The sequence below is a fragment of the Pipistrellus kuhlii genome, unplaced genomic scaffold (genome assembly GCF_014108245.1).
Source record: "Pipistrellus kuhlii isolate mPipKuh1 unplaced genomic scaffold, mPipKuh1.p scaffold_m20_p_22, whole genome shotgun sequence".
NCBI lineage: Eukaryota > Metazoa > Chordata > Mammalia > Chiroptera > Vespertilionidae > Pipistrellus > Pipistrellus kuhlii.
In genome coordinates this window covers 4997669-5017800 of record NW_023425521.1, presented here as the reverse complement: position 1 = coordinate 5017800, position 20132 = coordinate 4997669, and the positions used below count along the sequence as shown (strand labels likewise).

General features: G+C 47.9%; 2 protein-coding genes across 3 annotated transcripts; both read right to left on the bottom strand.

The window, feature by feature from the left end:
* Window positions 1–6126: 6126 nt before the first annotated feature.
* LOC118726432 (alanyl-tRNA editing protein Aarsd1) lies at window positions 6127–13313 on the bottom strand. Its single transcript, XM_036451249.2, has 12 exons — window positions 13156–13313; window positions 12935–13066; window positions 12665–12824; window positions 10381–10438; window positions 9802–9958; window positions 9590–9706; window positions 9246–9376; window positions 8982–9048; window positions 8760–8851; window positions 8060–8114; window positions 7084–7178; window positions 6127–6347 (listed from the first exon to the last, which is right to left on the bottom strand). The coding sequence occupies exons 1-12, from the start codon at window positions 13192–13194 to the stop codon at window positions 6212–6214; spliced, it is 1239 nt and encodes a 412-aa protein (XP_036307142.1). The 5' UTR covers window positions 13195–13313; the 3' UTR covers window positions 6127–6211.
* A 1503-nt stretch (window positions 13314–14816) lies between these two features.
* PTGES3L (prostaglandin E synthase 3 like) lies at window positions 14817–20081 on the bottom strand. 2 transcript variants are annotated; one of them, XM_036451272.2, is made up of 7 exons: window positions 19644–20081; window positions 19152–19265; window positions 18988–19054; window positions 18783–18881; window positions 17029–17118; window positions 15970–16023; window positions 14817–15203 (listed from the first exon to the last, which is right to left on the bottom strand). In XM_036451272.2, the coding sequence occupies exons 1-7, from the start codon at window positions 19649–19651 to the stop codon at window positions 15168–15170; spliced, it is 468 nt and encodes a 155-aa protein (XP_036307165.1). In that variant the 5' UTR covers window positions 19652–20081; the 3' UTR covers window positions 14817–15167. The 2 variants fall into 2 exon arrangements, with proteins under 2 accessions (XP_036307165.1, XP_036307166.1); XM_036451273.2 differs by having other exon boundaries at window positions 19152–19312; window positions 19644–20080.
* Window positions 20082–20132: the final 51 nt, after the last annotated feature.

Sequence of the window (20132 nt, the reverse complement as noted above, 5' to 3'; positions counted from 1 at the left end):
TTTTGTTTGCCTGTTAAGCACAAGGCTTTATTTGCGACTCAATTCTCCCTAAGCCTCCCTTGTCACTGTCCCCTCCCTCCCCATTTTTCTTCACCCTGCTCTTTACTTTTTGCATTCACAGATGTGTAATTTCGCATTTATTGGCCTGTCTCCATGGCCATAAACTTCGTAAGAACAGGGGCCAGCTGTAGTATTCATCCATGTGGCCCAGTTCTTAAAACAGTGTCTGGGACACACACTCCTCTCAACAAATACCTGTTGAATAAATGAGCAAACGAGTTCTGTGATTATTACCTGCACAAGAATAACACCAAATACGATCATACGAAAGGAAGAGGAACGGTCGTTTAACAGGAGAAAATGGTGATCACCCTTATTTCTGAAACACTTGGCTTTGAGGTTGGGGTGTTCGGATGAATGGGGATATTGATCAGCAAGCCTCAGCTGACGGTGCTTCTGCAGGGAGATTGTGAAAAGGCTCAGCAAGAGAGAGAGCGAAGACTGTCCCAGGAGGGTCTCTCCCGCTCCGGACACAGGCCCTGGGTTGGCTAACCGAGACCTGCGCTGGTCCCTCAAAGCTGAAAACCTGACATGCTGCCAGCAGCAGTCTGCACAGAAGGTTTAGTCTGGGAAAAGGAGGAAACTTCTCCATCACTCTTTCCCAAGTAGCCCTGGTTGCCCTCCATCAAGGGCACTTTAGTCATCGTCTGGATCTCATTCAGGAAAGGGATGGCAGACACAGAAGCCTTCTGCAAGAGAGTTTCTCAATAGGGTGCGTTGAGCTGTCTGTTTTCCCAGTGGGGCCCTGGAGTTTATTTAAGTTCTTATTAAGGAAAAGGCCTGGCATTCTAGCACAGCTTGGCCGACTCCCTGCTTTCCACTCAGGACTAAAGGGTGGGATGGGGCTATGGGACACTCAGTCACAATAACTCCCTGGATTTCTGTCACTGCCCCTTGTCTGTCTCTCATGCAACATCTGGCCAGCCTGTGCATCTACAGTTAGTTACCCAGGAGACCCTCCCCTTGGTGCATCCATGTTGTTAGCAATTTATGGGAACTTAAGTCATAAAACTTTCTTAGACAAGGAGTCCCTTCTCACTATTACTAAGCTGTAAAAGTGGGTTATAAAAATGACCCAGGATATATAATCTGTTATTTTATGTGTACATAAAACTCTATCACATTTTGTGCTGGTAAAATACCTATTATTCTGTTTGTGCTAATTTAATGCTACTCTAATAATTAATTAAACTAATTCTGTTTGGTTTTCTGGTGAACCTCGTGAGAGACAGTTCACCCATCTCCTGAAAACAAACTGTTCCTCTCCCTGCCACCCCCCCACCCCCCACCCCGTCCCCATCTCCTTGGGGCACTGGATTAAGGCCCCTTTCACAGGCACAGATGACATCACCAGTTCAAAAACAGCTGCTTTATTTTCCCTTTCTTTACACAACTAAATTACTGTTTTCACATAATTTGCTCAAGTGTTTATGTATTTTCCTGAGTTATTTCAGAAAGTTCCTTCTTTCTTAGGATGCTATGTTCGCATCCCCATTTTTATTTATTTTTTTAAAGAATACTTTATTGCTCAGCTGGCATGGCCCAGTGGTTGAGCATTGACCTATGAACCAGGAGGTCATGGTTCAATTCCCGGTCAGGGCACATGCCCGGGGTTGCAGGCCAATCCCCAGTGTGGGGTATGCAGGAGGCAGCCTATCGATAATTCTCTCCATTGTTGATGTTTCTTTCTCTCTCCCTCCCTCTCCCTTCCGCTCTGAAATCAATAAAAAATATTTTTAAAATATTTTTTATTGGTTTCAGAGAGATGGAAACATCAATGATGAGAATCACTGATCGGCTGCCTCCTGCATGCCTCCCACTGGGGATCAAGCCCACAACCCAGGCATGTGCCTTGGACTGGAATCGAACCTGGGACCCTTTAGTCTGCAGGCCAACGCTCTATCCACTGAGCCAAATTAGCTAGGGCAAAAATATTTTTTTAAAAGAATAGTTTATTGAGGACTCTATCCCCTTCCCCACGTGGGCGTCCATGCTTGTTTCTCAATAACTTTCCACCTTTTGCTATAAGAAAAAAGTTTATTGATATTTTAGATAGAGAAGAAGGAAACATCCATGTGAGATAGGCTGCCTCCTGCAGGCCCCCTTAGCAGGAATCAAGCTGGCAACCTGGGCATGTGCCTTGACCAGGAATCGAACCAGCAACCTCATGGTCCACAGGAGGACCACCAACCAACTGAGCCACACTCGCATCCTCATTTTTAGGTAAAGAGGCTCAGGGAGAGTCTCCGAGGGGAGACCAGATGCCTGGTTTGCCGGAGACCATCCTGGTTGTGACTGTGGTTCTGGTGTGATGTGTAGAGCACCTTTCACTCTCAGAAATGCTCAGGTTTGGGTAATAATCAGAACCCACTGAGTGATGGCAAGGAAGGGAGGCTTCCAGTCCACTGCTCTTTATATATATATATATATATATATATATATATATATATATATATTATATATTTTTATTGATTTTTTACAGAGAGGAAGAGAGAGGGATAGAAAGTTAGAAACATCCATGAGAGAGAATCATCAATCAGCTGCCTCTTGCACACCCCCTACTGGGGATGTGCCCCCGACTGGAATCGAACCCGGGACCCTTCAGTTCGCAGGCTTTATCCACTGAGCCAAACCGGTTTTGGCCACTGCTCTTTTTATTACATGCTGATGAGACAAAGGCCAGAAGACAGGAGGTCGCACACACAGGAGGAAATGAATTCATGTGGGCCTCTGTTCAAGGGAGTCCTGCCTGACTCCTTCTGTAAGTAAGGAATCTTTGAAGCAAATTATACTTCCCTGTCGCCTACCAATGAGTCATTTTGCAGTGCATAAATTTTATACTATGGTTTTGTCTTAAAATATGGCACTTATTTAACTGAGAAAAGCAAAATGCAGAGGAGTGTACAGTATCTACCAAAAAAGGGAAGATTTATACACATCTACATAAAAATACTACCAGAGGAAACATGAGACATTGGTGACAGTAGTTGCCTCTGGCGAGGGAAATTGGGTGGCTCAGGGGCAAAGTTGGAGTCTTTAAAAAAAAAAAAAAAATACACGTTGGCCCAGCCAGCGTGGCTCAGCATGAACCTATGGGCCAGGAGGTTACAGTTCAATTCCTGGTCAGGGCACAGGCCTGGGTTGTGGGCTTGATATCCAGTGTGGGGCATTCAAGAGGCAGCCAATCAAAGATTCTCTTTCATCATTGATGTTTCTATTTCTCTCTCCTTCTCCCTTCCTCTCTAAAATTAATACAAATATATATATTTTTTAATATTTTAAACATCTCTTGATGTCTTTTGTACCCCTAGGTATGCCTAAATTTTTGCCTCAGAAATTCAAATTCCCCTTTCTTCTGGCCACCTCCCTGAAGCCCAGCTCTCCCACTAATCTGCCTCCTGGCTTCAGACCAAAGCCTAGGACTCCAAATCCCTGTTTCTGTCTGCCTTGTGGCTTACTATCTTTTTATTATTATTATTATTATTATTATTTTATTGCTTTCAGAGAGGAAGAGAGAGAGACAGAAACATCAATGAGAGAATCATCTATCAGCTGCCTCCTGCACGCCCCCTCCTGGGGGTCAAGCCAGCAATCCTAGGCATGTGCCCTTGACCAGAATCAAACCCAGGACCCTTCAGTCCCCAGGCCGACACTCTATCCACTGAGCAACACGGGCTAGGGCATGGCTTTCAATCTAATTAGAAGCTTTCAGCTTCTTTCACTTGGGAGAAGACTAATTGGACCCTGTCATTCTTTCCTTCCGGGCTCTCTTGACACGCGAGGAAAATGACTGCCTGCCAGAGCTGTATCCACCCGGAGGCCCAGTCTATGCAGCTTCAGTTCTCTCCTTAAACCGTGCCTACAGCCAGGAGCTCATCAATGCTCCTCCCGGGGTTGGAAGGAGAATATGGAAAGAGTTGCCCACAACCACAGCTTATCACCCTGGGTGTCTGTCTTCTCCTTATTTCTCTTATTTCATCCTGGCTGTCTACGCCTTGACCATCTTTGGCTAAAGTTCTAGCTGGATCTGAGTGTTAGGTTGATTTAAGATCTTAATTATAAAGATGAATGACTTTTGCCAACACCATCAGAGAGCTTTTTCCCTGACGAGGGGCTAGATGTTTATCATTGTACACGGCATTGTCAGATTTGGGCTCATCCATAGACTCGGCTGTTTGTTTTTTGTTAATCCTCACCAGAGGGTATTTTTCCATTGATTTTTCAGAGAGTGGATGGGAGGGGGGGAAACAGAGAGAGACATCGATGTGAGAGAGACACATGGATTGTTGCCCCCTGTACGTGCCCCGACCAGGGCTGGGGATCGAGTCTGCAACCAAGGTATGTGCTCTTGACCGGAATTGAAACCAGGACCCTTCAGTCCACAGGCCGATGTTTTACCCACTGAGCCAAACCCGCTAGTTCTAGACTCAGCTGTTTCAATTACTCACATGTAACTGGAGTCGGTGCATTATTTGCAAGTCAGATGCGAGGTCACCTGTGTTATGAAACCCTGAGTTTTGAGGCAGAGCTCTGCAATGGGAAGAGACACCTTTGGAAAAGTCACTTAAGTTTATCTCCTTTAATGGTGAAAATTGTAAATTTTATGTTGTTCATTTTACTCCAATAAAGAAAAAAAAAGTGTATTTCCTCACTTGTCAGATCAGGTTGTCAATCTCTAAGATTCCTTCCAGGCCTAGAATTCTGTTTTGATTCTATGACCTTACATAGGATGGAGAGCCCTAGAAAGAGCTGAAATCTAGTTGGAAAATTGGGAATCGGTGCTAGACAGCTTCTAAAAATGCCAGTTTCAATGGAAGGTAACTTGGGAATAAATGTCTCTTACTTTACATTTCTAAGACTGAAAGGATTATCCATTGGATTTCCTGGTTTTGCAGACTACATTCTTATTCACAGTACCTGGAACTTTCTACAGGTATATCACATGTACCTGTGATCACATAACTTCATCGGGAGACCCAAGATTCAACGATAAGTTTGAAGGCCAACATGCCCTCTGAGGAAAAAAATTCAGGGGCTGTTTGGAGAGGGTCTGTCTGCATTTTAAATGGAGTGGAACACTGCCCTGGATAGCTTAGTTGGTTAGAGCATCGTTCTGATATGTCAAAGATGGGAATTTGGCACATGGTGTCTATGCTCCGGGGGCACTCTGGGCCTTCCTAAGGGCTTGCAGAGCTCCACGCCTCCACTCCCGGTTCCAACCAGATCGGAGCAGCTTTCATCCACTTCGATATTGTGCTTCCACTTGTAAAACTTCATGAAAGTTTCCATTATTTCTCCCAGCAAAATTCTATGAAGCCGTGATCGCTGCCTGCCTGTCCCGCCAGCAGGAACAGCGGCAGGATTCCCTCCTGTGGGCATTTTCCCTGAATCAAGTCCTGTGTGAACAAGATGAACATCTAAATGAAAGCGATTTGCCGGTGGCTGCTGGGCTCAAAAGAAGCCTCCCTTAGGCCAGTCATAGCTCCTAAGTAACTCAGGGAAGCACACGGATGGCCGCACCCATGTCCTCAGCAGCACTGCCCGGGAACACAGCTTACCAAGGGCGACAGTAGGGCAGCGGCCCCTGCAATTATCATCAACTCTCAACTGCAGGGAAAGAGGACAGAACACCAGGTAATGAAAAATTCTGTTCTTAGGTCCGTGGGGAATCGAGCGTTTTCTTGAGCACTCACAGTTGAAAGTTACTTCACGACACCCCAGAGAACTAGCTACTGCCCTTCCTGCCACGTTATCAGGGAAGCAGCTGAAGGTTGAAAAGGCAAGAGACAGAACCAGAATTTTCTCGTGTATTCAAAGGAGCGTGCGAGTCAGACTTAGACTCATTCACGTGACTTGCCCGCTCCTTTGGCAGCTGTATTTCTACGTGAAGAAAAGGTGCAACAGAATTTCAGTAAATCAGTGCACCTCATCCCATAAGACTCATCCACAGAGGGTGTGTCTAAGGGGCCGAACTGGGGATCCGTTTGTTCACAGACACTCACTGCATAAGCACACTGGAGTACACTATATAAATTAGTAATACATGGCACCACAATCACAAACACAAAATCCAACTATTTTATTGCCCGAGAGACCCTTTCTGTGGACACGGGGGCGTTCTCAGTGGCGGGAGCCGCAGGGAGGGCAGTCCTCACTCCTCAGTGCTCGGCGTGCCCACGTAGTCCTGGAGAAGCGCCCGCGCCTCTGCCCGCCGGCTCATGTTGGAGGCCTTCCCCTGAAAGCGGCCTTTCTTCCCCGCTCCTTTGCCTTCCAGCACCTCAGCCACCCTGGGGAGCAGAGATACGTCAGGGAAGGCGGTCCTCAGGGGGAAAGCCACAGAAAAGCCAAGAGCAGCCCTGAGTCTTTCCCCGCGGGCTGGGGGCGAGGCAGAGGAAGAGCAGATGGCTTCTAGAAATCCTTCTTGAAAATACTTGCACATGTACTATGTACCACGTTTACTGTAAGAGGGAATAACTGGCAACAACAGAAGTATCTAGAAGTGGCCAAGACAGATTATGGCAACCTCCAGGGAGCAGAGTGAATGTACACTAGTTCTAACTTTTCCTTAACAATTACATCAATGCCTTTTTAAATTTTATTTCAAAATCCTAATTCCCCCCCCCCCCCCCAAAGAATATGTGCCTCTCCTCTGCTGGTGCCTTAGGCATCTGCTTCATCTGTCTACGGACAGCCCGGCAGCTGCATGCATGTGTCCCCTGGGAATCTCAATGTCTAAAAGAAAAAGCCAAACACATGGATTTAGAGCCAAAAGACATGGATTTAGAGCCAAAAGACCTCAGTTCTGCCCCTACTTTGTGAGATCCCAGGCACAGAGTGTGCCATCCCTCACCCAGGAAACTGGGAATGGTGGTTGGACTTAATTATTAATACTTCAGCCCACATCACAGGTCTATGATGTGAATCAAAATGAAATTGCAGAAGTGGTGGCCTCTGTCATCAGTAGCGGGCTCTCTCCCCTCCACCCCCACCCACCCACATGCAAAGCAGCCTACGAAAGGGTACCTGGGTCCCAGGGTCTCCACGGCCTCAGCTGGCCCTGCCAGTAAGAAGAGCCCGGCGCCTTTCTCGTCGCCCACCGTTAGGAGCAGGAGGGTGTCCTAGGAGGTAAGACAGGGGATGAACCCTGATGCTTAAGGATGTGGGGTCAATCCCTCTGTACGGTGCACTCTCCTCAGTCTCCAGAACAGATTCAAAGATCATATTGCAGCCAAAACCGGTTTGGCTCAATGGATAGAGCATCAGCTTGGGGACTGAGGGTCCCGGGTTCGATTCCAGTCAAGGGCATGTACCTTGGTTGCGGGCATATCCCCAGTAGGGGGTGTGCAAGAGGCAGCTGATCGATGACTCTCTCTCATCAATGTTTCTAATTCTCTATCTCTCTCCTCTCTGTACAAAATCAATAAAATATATTTTTAAAAAATCATATTGCAATTACAAGTGTATCAAATCAACATGCTATACACCTTAAAAAGACACATCGTATCTCAACTAAAAAAAATTTTTTTTCTCTAAAACACAAGTGATGCTCTGAAGGAATGCTAATGCAGCCCCTCCACTCTGGCCCAGAGCTGGGAAACTTGTTAAGAGTGGCCACAGGAACTCAGGTTCAACATTAAGAGAGAAAGCTGCCCGGCGCTGTGGTTCGGTGCATTGAGCATCACTGGTTCGACTCCCAGTTAAGGGCACATATTTGGGCGGCAGGTTTGAACCCCAGCCCATCAGGGGTGTGAAAGCAACTGATTCATGTGTCTCTTTCACATGTTTCTCTCCCTCCCCCCCTACCTATCTCCCTTCTACTCTCTCTCTAAAAAAAAAAAAATCAATGGGAAAAATATCCTTGTGTGAGAATTAATACAAAAAAAGAAAGCTGTACTGAATGAATTTCTGCCCCCTACTCTTCACGTGCTCATGTGGAAGGACTTCAGCTGAACTAACGCCCCTCATTTAGGTTTCTCTTCCCCCAGGGTGCATCCCTTACCTCTGACCCAATCTCGTTGGCAATGATATTCATGAACTCAGAATCGCCCTCCTTCCTACAACAAAAGGCACAGAGGGGAGATCCAGGTTGGAGGGAGCTGGGAAACCACGGGATGCCCACCTCCTCCTGAGAGGCTGGCCTCCCTGCTGCCTGTTTGTGCGAAGTCCCAGGCCCCTCAGCAAAGAGAAAGAGAGCTGGGCAGGGCCAGCAGGACGTCCTTCTCAGCATCAGCAGTTCCTAACAAGCTCTGCCTTTATTTCTGTCTTCCTTTAATTATTATTACCCAGGTAAGTGAAGACCTGTGAGACGGTGAAGGAGGCAAGGGAAGGTGCCAATGAAAGTTAGAGTGAAGGGCATGCACCTGGGACAGAAATTCATTCAGGTTTGCTCGCCACCTGAGGTGGCAGCGTGTGTGGAAGGCAACCAGTAGATGTCTCTCTCACATTGTTCTCTCACATTGATGTCTCTCTCTCTCTCTCTCCCTCCTCCCTCCCTTCTTCCCTTCCGCTCTCTCTAAAATGCAATGGAAAAAATATCCTCAAGTGAGGATTAAAAAAGAAAGATGCTTATCCGGTAGGTAACACATTTCTTAGGGTCTCCCCAGCCTGAGAACACCAGGGAGAGGCCCGCCACCCACTGCGCACCGCATACAGGGGAGAGAATGAGCCCTAGAGCCTCACGGCCCCTGCCTGTCGCTCACCTGTGCAATGTGACCACACCTCCGCAGTCCGGGCTGTTCCTGAGGCAGCGGGCAATGTGCACAGCCAGGTCTCTCAGCAGATTCAGGTTGTTCTGAAATGGATGCCAGCACTGAGCAGGGAGGTGGGAAGGACCCCAAGACAGCACCGCCTTCCCTCCACTTCATTCTCCCCCGCTTCCCCCTCTGGCAAACTACGCATCTGGCAGAGCCTGGAACCACCACCTTCTGCAGGAGCTTGGTGGAGCTCTGCAGCTTTCTCACGGCTTCCACGTGGTCCTCTGCGCCACACCTGCAAGGGAAAGGTCCGTGGAGCTCTGCCCCGCTCCCCAACTGCTTTTGATGGTGGGCGTTCGCCCACTGCCCTTTGCCGTTTACGATCACATCTTACCGCCCAGAGACAGATTATTCTGTCTGTCTCCCAGGCAGGAAAGCTAAGCCCCGGGCGTCCAGGTCCTGAGAAACAGGAGACAACAGAAGGGGGCGTACTTCAGCAGCGCGGTCAGTGCCTTTTCAGCGCCATAGCTTCTCTCCATCCACTTCAGCACACGGTTCCCAGCCAGAAATATCAGGTTGGTTTTGTTCTTTTTCCCCTTCTCGGTGCCCAGAATTTTAATGACCTACATGAGGCAAGGAGGTAAACACACACACACATATGCAGAAAAGACAGTGGGTGCTGGACACAAGAGTAGGAGACACCTAGACCTCCCCCTCAGGTGAGAAGCAATAAAAGTGATTTTGCTCAGGATTCCCCCTACCACTCCCAACCCTGCTGTGATCCCGAACTCCGGACACCCTCTTTCCTGACCCTTCGGAAGCCCTTCCTCACCTACCTGCAGGTCACTGAGATTGCTCACGTGGGTCCCACAGCACATGTTGGAATCAACATCCTTGATGGTAACAACTCGAATGGGCCCCGCATGGTCATCTGGCAAGCCCCGGCCCCGCACCTAGGACACAGAGGAGGGAGAAGGGCTGTCTGAATTTTGATGAGGAGCCCCCAGAGGGCCGTTCTACAGAAGCCGCCCCCGGGCTCTCCCCGCACCTGCTCCACCTCAGGGTCATCGAGGCTCAGTTCTCGCACGTTCACGGGCAGCCGGTCTCTGATTTTTTCGTTGACTCTCTGCTCGATGGCAGCTACTTGCTCTGAGGTCACGGAGGGGCTGTCCAGCTCAATCACACTCCGGAGTCGCCCTAACTCCCTGTCAGAAGAAGTAGAGGAGCCACAGGATGCTGATAACAACAACAGTAACGATGTAAGAAAGTTTACAGTTTACAAAGAATGCCCACATAAATTATCCCATTTAATCCTCACGAAAATCCTGCACGGTGGGGACTGTCATTTCCATCTTACAGCGGAGGGGTAGTAACGAATGTGATCAAGGTCACATAGATCCACACTCTAAGTTCTTTCCTAAGCAAAGGCAGATACCTCTCCTCTCATCCTAACGCTTTCCCTAAGGAACACAAGGTCATCCGCTCCCCCCACCTCAAGGGGACCAGGGAACCCAGCAGGTTTTGAACGCTGCTCTTTCTCTTAGCCTCCTGCCCCGGACCCATGCCTGGGAAAGGAGCTGGGAGTCACGAGTCACGCTCTACAGTTAGTCTTATGCCTCCTCCTCACCAGGACGTTGTTTTCAGCCCAAACAGATGATCAGCAACTGCTGTGATGAGATGCTGCCCTGAGAAGAGAGAATAAGAAACCGAAGAATGAGAAGCCCAGACAGCCGCATACTCCCACATCATCATAGACAGTTTCCCTGTTGAAGACCTGTTAGGCACTGGGTAAGACTCTTGAGATCTTTATTGAATATCCTCACAAGAATTCCGCAAGAGGCTTTACGATGCCATTTCACAAATGAGGACACGGAGGCCTAGAAATGTCAAGTAACTCGCCAAAGCGATGTAGCTTCTCAGAGGCAGGATTTGAGCTGAAGCTCTAATGTGGCACATTCACTCAACAAATATTTATCAAGTACCTACCGCATGCAAGCACCGGGCTTGATGTTAGAGATACAGCATTATCTCTGATTGGTGACAGGAGGAGGAGGAGGAAGAGGAGCAGGAATAGAAGGAATTAACTGTGAAGGCAATTAACTTGAAGAAGGAAAGAAGCAGGATGTGTTCAAGGAATTGAGAGGAAGGCCAGCATGGCCAGAATGCCAACAGCAAGAGGGAGGGAGAGCAGCTGAGGCTGGAGCAGCAGCAAGCACCAGCTCAGGTAGGGCATGGGGGCCATGGCAAGGACAGTTCTATCATGAGCAACAGGAAGCTTTTGAAGAGGGTTAAGCAGGAGAGTGACATGATCAGATCTTAATTTTTAAAAGATTATTCTGGCTGCTCTTCGAAGAATAGGCTGCAAGAAGCAAGACTGTACGTGGAGACAGCAGCCGGGAGGCTGTTACAGAGGTCTGCGGAAAGACAAGGGGCGCTGGGTCTAAGATAGGGGTGTCGAACTCAATCAGAGAAGGGGCCAAAATCTAAAATCCAGCCTAAATCGCGGGCCGAATGGTTAACTGAACAGTCATAAACTGTCATTGTGATGGAAACGCAGCGGAGTGCAGTGATGACAGCGCGGTGCGGGCCACATTGCAAGCCCTGGCGGGACGGATTTGGCCCGCGGGCCTTGTGTTTGACACATGTGGTCTAAGATGATCACACCGACAGTGGGAGGAAATAGAGAAGCATTTAGAAATCAAACCGACAGGCCTTAGTGAGTGACTCTTGAGATCACTCACTAAGTGTACTAACTTCCAGGATTTCAGCAACTAGGTGGGTGCTGATGCCATGCACTGAATATAGAGAATGCCAATGGAAGGCCAAGTCTGGGGAAATGGGTGACTTTTTAAAAAAATGTTTTTATTCATGTTAGAGAGGAAAGGAGGGGGGGGGGGGGAGACATATCAATTGGTTGCCTCCCGAACACAACACATCCCGACCAGAAACCAAGCCCACAACGTGGACATGTACCCTGACTGGGAATCTAACCCATGACCTTTCATGGCACTGGACAACACTCCACCAACTGAGTCACACCAGCCAAGGTTTTTTTTTTAAAAAAAAAAATACCATTCTAAATGTTCTGAGTTTAAAAGTTTATGGCACATCCAGATAATGATGGGAAGTTGGTAACACTCAAATCCAGGAGTTATTCTAATACTTTTCTTTTAATTTTCATTGGTTGATTTAAGAGAGAGAGGAATGAGGAAAGATGGGGGGGGGGGGGCCCCACAAACAAACATCAATTTAGCCTTAACCAGTTTGGCTCAGTGGATAAAGCATTGGTCTGTGGACTGAAAGGCCCCAAGTTCATTTCCAGTCAAGGGCATGTATCTTGGTTTCAAACACATCCCCAGTGGGAGGTGTGCAGGAGACAGCTGACCAGTGTTTCTAACTCTCTATCCCTCTACTTTTCCTCTCTGTAAAAAAAAAAAAAAAAATATATATATATATATATATATATATATATATATATATATATGTGTGTGTGTGTATATACACACACACACACACACACACACACACACACATATATGTATATTTTTTTTTAAACACACCCGTTTGTTGTTCCATTTATTTATGCATTCATTAGCTGTTTCTAGTATGTGCCCTGGCCAGGAAAATTGAACCTACAACCTTGGTGTGTTGGGGCAATGCTCTACCAATTAAACCTCCCGGCCAGGACCACATCCTAATACTTTTAATTGCTCATATTGTTTTTGTAACATCTATCATAACCTGCCTCCATCGGAGCTGATTCTGCATTCGTCTGACTTTTCCAAAAGGTACCTCTCTCTCCTAGAGAACCCAAACCCTATCTGACTCATCGTGGCATCCCCGCACATACGGAGCATCTCCATACAGAGCAATTGCCCCTCCGACAGATCGCCGATCCCGACCCCACCTACCTGAATGCTGCTGCATGTGGTCAAACCTCCGCTCCCAGTCCACCTGGACGTGGACCTCAGTGCCAGGGGCCAAGGGCGTCTGTGTGAAATGATCGGCCTCGGCCCCGCGGCGGGTCACTCTCAGCACGGAGATGCCATTGATCGTGCCATGGTCATCAGGCTGGGGAAGAGAAATACATACAGACGGGCGGCAGTGGGAGACAGGGACCCCGGCAGAGGGGAAACAGGGGCTCCGTGGGAGGGGGACGGAGGGGAGGACGGGTCTGGTACCTGTCCCCCGCCCTCGGGGAAAAGCAGCGTGTCCTCCAGCACCACCTGGAAGCCGCTCAGCACTTCCTTTTTGCCTTTGCTCCCTTCGGTCTGCAGCTCCGCGGGGCGGCAGGAGACCACGGTGGTGGTGAACTGAACAGAGAGGGACGGAAGAACAAACGGAATCTAGCTCGGCTCGCCCTCTCCCCGCAGCGCCCCATCCGCTCGCCCAGCGGCCGCACCTCCCGGGCGTAGCTATCGCGCTGACACCGGAACGCCATCGCCGCCGCGGGCCCGGGAGGCGGGACCCACGCGCCGGAGCGCCCGGGCTGGGGGTGGACGGAAGCCGGCGCAGGACAATCCTCAGCACGAACGCGTCTCTGCGCAGAAGCGGGAAAGCAAGGAATGGGATGTGGTTGGGACAAACTTGTTTGAAAACGCGATGTGCAGGCGTTCTGGGCAGTTTAGCAACGGTTTTGACTTGGTAAAGGACCAGAGGACAAAACTGTGGCCTGAACTTGTCAAGGCACTTAGTTTGGCCGGTCGGGCTCCAAGGATGTGCAGAGGTGGGCATGGTATCGGCTTGGATGCACAACAGCGTGCCCAGTAGAAAAATGCAAGCCACATTTGTTAATAGTTTACTTAAGTCAGCATACCCATAATACTTTCATCGTGTAGTAGGCATATAAAAATTAGGGTTTTCCCCCCGTGTAAAATTATCGGTGTGTATTTTACACTCACATCTCAGTTCGGATTACCCATATTTCAAGTATTAACCACATGTGACTAGTGCTGGACAGTGCCTTAAGACTTTAACCGCTTAAAAATTAGAATTAACTTGCCTTCTGCTCTTTCCAATCAGCTAATAAAAAACCTGAAGACTCCAGATGTTTCAGAATTTAGGATCTTTCAGATTTGAGGCAGTAATGGAGAGGATACGCTGTGTGTTGTTACCTAACACGCTCCATTTGGAACTCAAGAGCAACATCAGGTAATCAAACTCATTAATATTTATGCTGAGAAATAAATATACTAAATGGAATAAACATTATAAACAGCCTCACATCAGTTTAGGTCATGTTTTGCTGTCAAAATGAGTTTTGATGTCCATTTTTTGTTGTTGTTGGTTTTCAGAAATGTGGATAAGAGGACATGCTATACAAATTCAAGTCACAACTTTGCCCCTTATTGTTACCCGATTGATGACCTATGAAGAAAATACCTAATTATTTAATGAGCTAATAGTAAACTGTAGAACATAATACAAATATAACTATGTATTAGCAATTGTTTTGTTTTTGTTTTTAGTTTAAGAACTAATGTCAGCTTTAAAAGTATAGAGAGATTTCTGGAGTGTGCAGGAAGCTGAGGTAGGTTTCTGGCTGATTCTAAGAGTGGCAGTATTCGCCATATAGTGAAAGGCTGGTTTCTGCTCTGAGAAATCAGAGCACAGATCTGTGCATGGGGAAGTCCCCTAGCCTGGTTACAGCCTCCGGGGACCACGGCGGCGATGGCGTTCCGGTGTCAGCGCGACAGCTATGCCCGGGAGGTGCGGCCGCTGGGCAAGCAGATGGGGCGCTGCGGGGAGAGGGCGAGCCGAGCTAGATTCCATTTGTTCTTCCGTCCCTCTCTGTTCAGTTCACCACCGTGCTCTCGTGCCGCCCCGCGGAGCTGCAGACTGAAGGGAGCAAAGGCAAAAAGGAAGTGCTGAGTGGCTTCCAGGTGGTGCTGGAGGACACGCTGCTTTTCCCCGAGGGCGGGGGACAGGTACCAACAGATTTCTTCTTTTAACCTCAGTGATGAGGGCCAGGATCTCTAACACCTACTCCTCCCCTGAAGAGGAACTATAGAGGGAGAAGAGGCTTGCCTCCAGGAGGAAGAAGTACAAGCACGAAAGAGATCGACCAGTTCCTAGAGATTTATTATAATCCATATGCTACTTCTTTGGATGTTGCTCTACCATAGACACACATACTAGAAAGCTTGATGAGTGGCCCAAATACAGAGATTATAGCTAGTTGGTAGGAAGTCAGCAGTCGCACCAGTCTACTCCTCTGCTATTCTGCCATCTGATGTAGCAGCTAGGGAAAAGAAAGAAAGCATGAAGGAGGACAATGAAGAGCTTCAAGGATAGATCTGAGATCCCAGAGGACCTTGGTGCTCAGCCAAACAGCTGGACAAAGGCCCAGGCCCTAGCTTGTCAGAATGACTGGCAGACAGCCACAGCCTCCTCCACAGGTCTACCGGGCAGAAGTTAACTACTTGTTGCCTCGGCACTGTCAGAATCATCCTAGAAAAAAAGAAAAAGACAAAAGTTACCTGCAGACTAAGGAAAGAGTGAACATTTGTGTTCACAAACACCGCTCACTCCAAGTTTTCCTTTGTGATTTTCTGAGTCACACAAGTTCTTGGGAGGTTACTATGGAAGGATTTAAACTTTGGAATAATAAACCACTAGTACTGAATAAACCACTAGTACTGAATAAACAGGTGCCATGTATCATTTAGTTTCAGAATTTCAATTAATGCTACTGCTCCTTACAGCTGTAAGGATAGTCAACAGGGCCAGCACTGCTCTAGGATGGAGAAGCAGAGGGAGAGACAGAAGTGAAGAGGGTCTTGCTGGGTTTGGTGTTTTGTTTTTTTGTGTTTTCTTTTAAGCAAAAGTTTATTTAGAAAGCCACAGCGGTAAGAGAAGTTAGCCATAGAAGAAATGGGATTAAGAAAAAAGTTACAGAGGCAAAGAAGGGCCCTTGAAGCTTAGGAGAAAGAGAGAAAGGTAAGATAACATGCCTGGGAAGGGGGTGGGAAAGGTACGGGTGTGCTCCCATGAAGGAGAGCACTTACTGGGGTTTTCTTAAGCCTAGAGAAGAACATTCACTCTTCTTTGTCAAATTCAAATTTGGCTAAAAAAAAATAATAATAATAATCAAATTTGGCTAACATGCACTGAGAAGTGCTATGTGCTAGGAACCAAGAAAGGAGCTTTCTAGTATTGTATCTTATCTTTAAGAGCAAAAAGGAAACGGAAGAGTTGAGGGGCAGGCTTTACTTACATCCAGATCGTCCATGGCAGGGGGAGGTCTCTTGGTGCTGACCTTCTGCAAAAGCTAGAGGGGAGAGAAAAGTAGTCACAGGAGAGAATGGCAACCTGCATACTAACGGGCCACAGGAGAATGGTCCAGCTGGTAAGGCCCCCAACACATCAGTGGCATGAATTGGAGAAAAGTACATTGACCCCCTTTTAAAAAAAAAACTTTAAAAACACACAGAGCACCCTCCTTACTAATCCAGGTCAGGGTCTGCTAGTGTTTTTGTAACTTGAATAACTAGTACTGAAATTCTGAAACCAAATAATTTATTGGGAAATAGTGATTTATTTTTATTTTTTGCTTATCCTCAATAAGGATATTTTTCCCATCACTTTTCAGAGAGAGGGAGGAAGAGAGGGAGAAATCGACTGGTTGCCTCCCGCATGCACTCGCCCCAACCTGCAATCTAGGAATCAAACCTTCTACCCTTTCCTGCTTGGGCGAATGCTCTAACCCAGTGGTCGCAAACTGTGGCTCTTTGGCCCCTTGAGTGTGGCTCTTCCATAAAATATCACATGCGGGCACGCATATACAGTGCGATTGAAACTTTGTGGGCCATATGCAGAAGTCAGTTTTCGGCTCTCAAAATGAATTTCAATCGTTGTACTGTTGCTATTTGGCTCTGCTGACTAATGAGTTTGCCGACCACTGCTATAACCATTTAGAAACACTCACCAGGGTGAAAATAGTAACTTTTTAAATTTGAATCTTATACTGCTTAGTTTGAGCTTCCCATAAAGTTATCTGGTTCAAGAACACACACACACACACACAAAATTACAGAAAAGTAGGAAAAGATTCTACCAAATTTCTTCAGAGCACAGGCTCTACTCTACAAATAGAATATTCACTTTTCCCATCCCTACTAAATAAACATTACACAAAATACATAAAGAATATCAGCACCAATGAGCAGCCAGCCTAAGGAGCTCATATATCTCTGCTTAGCTCTGATGACAATTCTCCAGAGAAATGTGTGCAGAGACTCAGAGAATGATCCAGATGGGCAGAAAATGACATTACCTCTGCATAATGTTCCACCTGAGCCAGCTCCACCTCTTCATCCCCTTCCCAGTCTCTCCAGTTATCAAAGTCCACAGACAACCACACTGGCTGAAAGAGGAAGCGCGGAGAGTCATGGGCCAAGAGGGCAGCAGAAGTGCACAGAAAAGTATGGTTGTGTGCACAGGAGCATGCTTGGGGAAGGTCAAAGGGAGTAGTCTTCCAACAGCCCCCTTTAGCCCCATCTCCAAGCTGCCACATCATCCATAAAGACTTCCCAAGAGCCCATTAAACACAATGCTTAGGGTATGGAAAAGTATAGAAATTCTGCCCTCCAAGAGCAGATTGACTGGGAAGATAACACATATGGAAATATAAACTGTGTCATAAAGTATCATAGAATCAACCAAGAAAGATAGGGACAGCCCTTCAAGGCCCGTGTCCCAATTATTTACTAATTCATTTAGCAGATATTTATTGAACAGATACTATGGGTGAGACTCTGAGACTTGGCACTAGAATTATAAAAATATTTAATACATAGTCCCAGCCATCAAGAGGCAAGTGAAACCCAGCTGGTGTTGCTCAGTGGTTGAACATCAACCTATAAACCAGGAGATCATGGTTCGATTCCCAGTCAGGGCACATAAGGGGGCAGCCAATCAATGATTCTCTCTCATCATTAATATTTCTATCTCTCTCTCTCCCTTCCTCTCCCTAAAGTCAATAAAAAAAAAAAAAATTAAAAAGGGGTGGGAAAGCTCCAAATCTAGGCAGTTGGGAATTTTAGACAAGTGCAACCAAAATCACCATTTTTTGAGAGAAGCTAATCTGGATTTGTAGGTGAATTCACCACATTTTTATATGTCACCAACTAGTCAAAACTTCTAAAATATCAGCCGAAACCGGTTTGGCTCAGTGGATGGAGCGTCGGCCTGTGGACTGAAAGGTCCCAGGTTCAATTCCGATCAGGGGCATGTACCTTGGTTTCAGACACATCCCCAGTGGGGTGTGTGCAGGAGGCAGCTGGTCGATGTTTCTAGCTCTCTGTCCCTCTCCCTTCCATTCTGTGAAAAATCAATAAAATATATATTTTTTAAAACTTCTAAATATCAGTAGGCAATGGAAATAATTTTTAACACTGTGAAGACTGCTCAAATCTGAGAGCCAGATCCAACCAATAAGTGGCCAAATTACAATCTTTAGGAGAAAGAAGCCATTGGAGGGTCTTAACTAGGGGAGTGACAAGGTCAAATGTGTTTTATTTATTTTTTAATATGTCTTTATTGATTTTAGGGAAAAGGAGAGGGAGAGGGAGAGGGAGAGGGAGAGGGGGAGGGGGAGAGAGAGAGAGAGAGAGAGAGAGAGAGAGAGAGAGAGAGTCATTGATTGCATTGATTGGCTGCTTCTTGCATGCACCCTACGGGGAATCAAGACAGAAAATAGAACCTGCAACCTTTTGGTGCATGGTACAACACTCACACTCACCAGGGCTCAAATATGTGTTTTAGACAGATCATAATGGGAGAGATGCTATAAACAGATTGGGGGTGGGGCTGAAAATACACAACAAATCTCACCCAGTGACGGATGAAGCCTGGATTAGGTAGATATGAAATAATGGATTCAATCCTATCCACGTAGTCAAATAGGCAGGATTGGTGAGTGACTGCCAGTTGGTGGGAAAGGAGGCAGGGTGATTCCCAGAGCTAGTATGAGTGCCTGCTCTGGTACAGAGACAGAGAGCACAGGAGAAAGACCAGGCCACTCCCTACCTTGATATCCTCCTTGGTGAGCCGAGGCCAGGCCACTTTCTCCTTCCATTTCCTCACGAAGCAAGTAATGGAGCGGCCAGAGCGCTTATCCTGGGAGTCCTGCCACAGGGAGAGCCTCATTCTTCCAGAGTCTGAGGCGTAGAGTGAATCTCCCATGTCCCAGGCAGCCTTCCCACCCCAACCTGACTGTCCCACCCACCCTTACCTTGGAGTTCACCTTGGCATAGAACTCAATCTCATTGTACATCTCCACTCCGTCGGCATTCTTGCAGCTGAGGAGACAAAGCAGCTGAAGAGGCTGAGTGTGGAGGCAATGAGAGGAGGGAAAGGTTCCCAGGAAGCCAGACTCAACCTACGGGAGGCCGTTACCTGAACACAATGTGGTGGTCTTCTAAGAGCACGCGGACATCGGTGCTGTCCTCAACACAAAACTCCATGAACACGTACCTGGGCCTGTCGTACCACAGGGTCCGCGCGTGCTGCCTGAAGAGGAGTGGAGGTGGGGCTTCGCAAGGCTGGGAGAGGGAAGACTGGGAGCATTTGGGAAAGACAGGAGAAGGGGGGCATACAGGGATAGTTGACGCTACAGCCCTGACAAAAATGGAGCTACATGAGACAGGAGGAGGTGCCATGGGAGGGATGCAAACGGGTGTCTGTGGTGAGGGTGAGGCGAGGGTGAATCTGGGGGGAGAATCCAAAATAGTGTGAGCGTGAAAGCTGGGGAGTTATGGAGGCCATGGAAATTACAGAGACCTGGGGCCTGGAGTTCCCATAGGACCTCGCAGAACCTGCAGCGCCCCCCAGGAGAATGTGGGGCCCATAAATCTAAAGGGGAAAGAAAGGGCGGCCGGAAACACTCACCGTGCCATGGCGGCTCCCGCAGCCCAGCGGCGTCGGGAGTCCGATCCGGGGTCGCTATCTTTAGATGCTGGCGACGCCCCAGCAGCTGCCTCTCCTTATATGGTCGGTGGGTGGCAGGTTTCAGAGGCAGGAGGATCGCGGCCTGACAAGGGAGCCGCACTCGGGGGGACGCGGGGAAAGCCTACCCCCTGCAGCCCTGCACAGCTCCGGGTCTCCAGAGATGACACATTTGGGAAGAGACTGGGACCAGGATAAGGGCCACACGACCCTAGACACACACACGGAACGGCTCGTCCTCCGCTCCATTCACCTGTTCCTCCGACGCTTAGTACATCCGGTGCCAGATTCATAAAAGGCGCTCAATAAAAATAAAAATAAAGCATAGGTCCGAACTAAATCCCCGGGGGAAGGCCCGCCCCCCGAGACCCACTCGGCGTCGCCTAAGCCCCGCCCACCTGCCGCCCCTCGGGTTTCCCAGCCCGTGCGTCG